At 47.1% G+C, this 3,155-nt stretch overlaps 1 protein-coding gene across 1 annotated transcript; it reads left to right on the top strand.

The window, feature by feature from the left end:
• The first annotated feature begins 723 nt into the window (after positions 1 to 723).
• On the top strand, positions 724 to 2,478 carry LOC105051603 (uncharacterized). The gene has a single exon (XM_010932133.3). It carries the CDS (start codon positions 1,000 to 1,002, stop codon positions 1,969 to 1,971), a length of 972 nt encoding a protein of 323 aa, XP_010930435.2. The 5' UTR covers positions 724 to 999; the 3' UTR covers positions 1,972 to 2,478.
• The last annotated feature ends 677 nt before the right edge of the window (positions 2,479 to 3,155 follow it).

The raw sequence follows: 3,155 nt of genomic DNA, 5'->3' as shown, positions 1-3,155 counted from the left end.
CCAACTATATAGATCCTGATAAATAGATTAGATTATATCTTAACGAATTAGATTAAGTTAGATCAGATTATGAATGAATGTGCCAATATGAAGTCCTCTTAATTATTTTTTTAGTATAAGTGCTCACATCATTCTAGTACGAATACATTCAAAAATATTAAAAATTAAAATATTTTATAAAATTTAGAGATAAGTTTGATTCTAACATAAGATCCAATCACTAAAGTGCTTAATTATACAGGAGACGATCCTGATACTGTTATCTCTAAATATATATATATATATATATATATATATATATATATATATATATATATATTGAATAAAAATTATAATAAAATCATAAAAATAAATTTAAATATTTAAAAATAAATAAATAAACTCTTATCTACATTGTCTGGATTCCGTCTCGCGAAAAATTCTCTTTGGACAGAAGCAGTCCTTAGCAGGAGAAACTTAATGGCCGTTACCTCGAAGCATCCCATCACGTAGGGGGCACTCTCGTCCTTCAACAAAATCTTTACCTCCAAGAGAATCTGACACCACGTATCTACCTGCAATCCACGTCCCCATCAACCCCTGCACGTGTCTCCCTTCCCCACCCGGCTACCCCTAATAATAGCAACCAATACCTCTCGCCCATCCTAATTCGTCCACGTGTCCTTGTTCTCGAAATCCCCCCTCTTTTTCCCGTATAAAGCAAAGGTGCATCCCCTCTTCGTGTTCTTGTTGGGAGCCGAAGGCTGGGACACTCCTCCTCCTCCCATTGGCCCGTTCCCTCTCCCTCCGACACCGTTGCCTTCACGTGCTCTCCCCCTCTCCTTCTGCCACGTGTCCCTCCTCCCACTAGCTGTACCCGATACTCGCCTGACACGTACTACGCCGGACACGTGTCAACCTTCCCCCAACTATTTAAAGCCCCCTTCCTGCCGCCCCCTTCCTTTGAGGTCCCCAAAAAAAAAAAAAAAAAAAAATTGTAAGGAAATTTGCAAGTTGGCGATGGAGAGGAGGGGAGGTTGCTGCATCGCGAAGTATGGAGGGAAAGGAGGAGGAGATTATCGTGCTGACGTGGCGTGGAAAGTTGGCCGGATTATGCTCAGGTTCCGGCCGATCGCGCCGAAGCCGCCGGCGGCGGCGCCGGTCGCCCCTGCGGCCGCGGCGGAGATGAGGACCGCCGGGAGGGCGAAGAGGAAGGCCGGCGGCGGCGGCGGCGGCCGAGGGAGGGAGGGTAGAAGGGGAAGGAAAGCGAGAAAAATAGTAACAGGGGCATTTAAGGAAGAGACAGGGGCATTTAAGGAAGAGAAAGAAGAAAAGATGTCGTCCTCGTCCGAGTCGTCGGCAGCCGGGTCCGGGACGACGGTGACGCTGTCGCTGATGCCGGAGACGCCGGAGAGGAAGGACGACGCGCCGCCGGTGGAGATCCCGGCGGTGTCGTATGTGATCCCGGCGTGGCTCCGAGCACGGGAAGGAGGATCTGAGGGCGGCGGAGGAGGGGGAGGGGAGGTGGTGGCGCCGCGGCCGGTGAGGCCGGCGGGGTCGTGGGTGACGGTGGAGTGCGTGACCGACAAGTGGCGGGATGGGGAGGTCGGGGCTTCCACCACCGGCGGCGACGAGGCCGTCAGAGCGGCGTTAGCAGCCGACCAAACTGGTCCCGGTTTCATATCCGACGCGTGGGACCGGGTGACGTGGACCAACGAGGCTTATAGAAGGATGGTGGTGGGGCCGGGGGCGGAGGATGGGAAGGAAGAAGGGACGGAGGAGGAGGACGTGAGGGTGGCGCTGGCGACGAGGGGGATGGTGCCGGGCGCTACGTGCCGGGCGTTCACGTGCCGTGTTCGGGTGCGTTACGCGAGCCGGCGGCGAGGGAGGGGGTCGCTGGCGGCGCCGTGCGACGTCTGGCGGATGGATGACGGCGGCTACGCGTGGAGGCTGGACGTTAAGGCCGCTCTCAGCCTTAGCTTGGGGAGATAATTAGCAAAAGAAAAGGAGTTGGATTACAAATAAAGGGTATATAGAAATATTGCAGGGGGTTAGTTGTAAATATTTTTTTTTTGGACGGAGTCCTTCAGCTATGGATAACAACAATAATGGCTGATATGGTCTCCGGCGAGGTTGACGGCGGTGGGCGGTGGAGGATGGGAAGAAGGGGAGGAGGATAGGTTTCAGCAGTGAAAGGGAGGTGTGGGGGTGGGAGGGGAACAGGTGGCAGATGGTATGATGGGACGTTGCTTTGTGGAATGTGAAACGTGGCATCATGTAATTAAATAGTGAGTGAGGTTGGAGAGAGCACAGAGAGAGATAAGGGAGAAGTTGTATGCTGACAAGCTGTAATCTCTCTCTCTCTCTCTCTCCCACCCGATGTTTGTTTCCTATATGAGTGAGGGTGGAGGGTTATTAAGTTGGGGTTTTACCTTAGATTTTGCTGTCTTATCTTTGGATGAAATGAGAAAAGTAAGGTAAATATGGCTTGTTGCTTTTCTTCTTATCAGAAATTGATAGCACAAACTAAAAAGATGTGTCTGCATGAGGTGCCCATGAATTGGTCCAATGACATTGGGTGGGGACAAAGCCACGGTCCAGAGAGATTCTCAGATTTGTGTATCTACGCAGAAAGTGACTTGAACGAAAACAAAAGAAAGAGTAATTATCATGACATAACATTGGTCCGTCATTGTTTGCGTTTTTGAGCTACCGGTAGAAGCATATTTCTTTTCTTTAAAGTAATAAAGGTGCTGCTATATTGAATTCATTTTTCATTTATCATGTATTAAGAGAGGACAACCAATCAATGGATTGTTTTACTAGTTTGCATGTTAATTTAGATTTCAATTCTTTAACTCAGTTATCTCAACATATTAGATATATTCCTTGTTCTAGCAGATGCTATTTGTATACAATTTATTAGATACTAGTCTATGTATTTTTTTTTTTTTTTTTTTAAAGAGATCTTATCATCTATCTTATTATATAAAAATAATAATAACAATAATGGTGCAAGTATTATCAATTATTTCTTAGAAAAAGTGGTACGAAGGGTCATGGTAAGTTTTTGAGAACGTAGTGGTTACTCATTACCTAAAGAGAGAGTGGTGTGAATGGTCCTATACAAATTTTCCGAGAAGATAATGATTATTCATTGCCGTTCAAGTTGCATA

The sequence above is a fragment of the Elaeis guineensis genome, chromosome 9 (genome assembly GCF_000442705.2).
Source record: "Elaeis guineensis isolate ETL-2024a chromosome 9, EG11, whole genome shotgun sequence".
NCBI lineage: Eukaryota > Viridiplantae > Streptophyta > Magnoliopsida > Arecales > Arecaceae > Elaeis > Elaeis guineensis.
This window is presented reverse-complemented; position numbering and strand designations above follow the sequence as displayed.

What these genes read in the sequence shown, in the direction of transcription:
- LOC105051603 (XM_010932133.3), top strand. Translation starts at nt 1,000, where the DNA reads ATGGAGAGGAGGGGAGGTTGCTGCATCGCGAAGTATGGAGGGAAAGGA.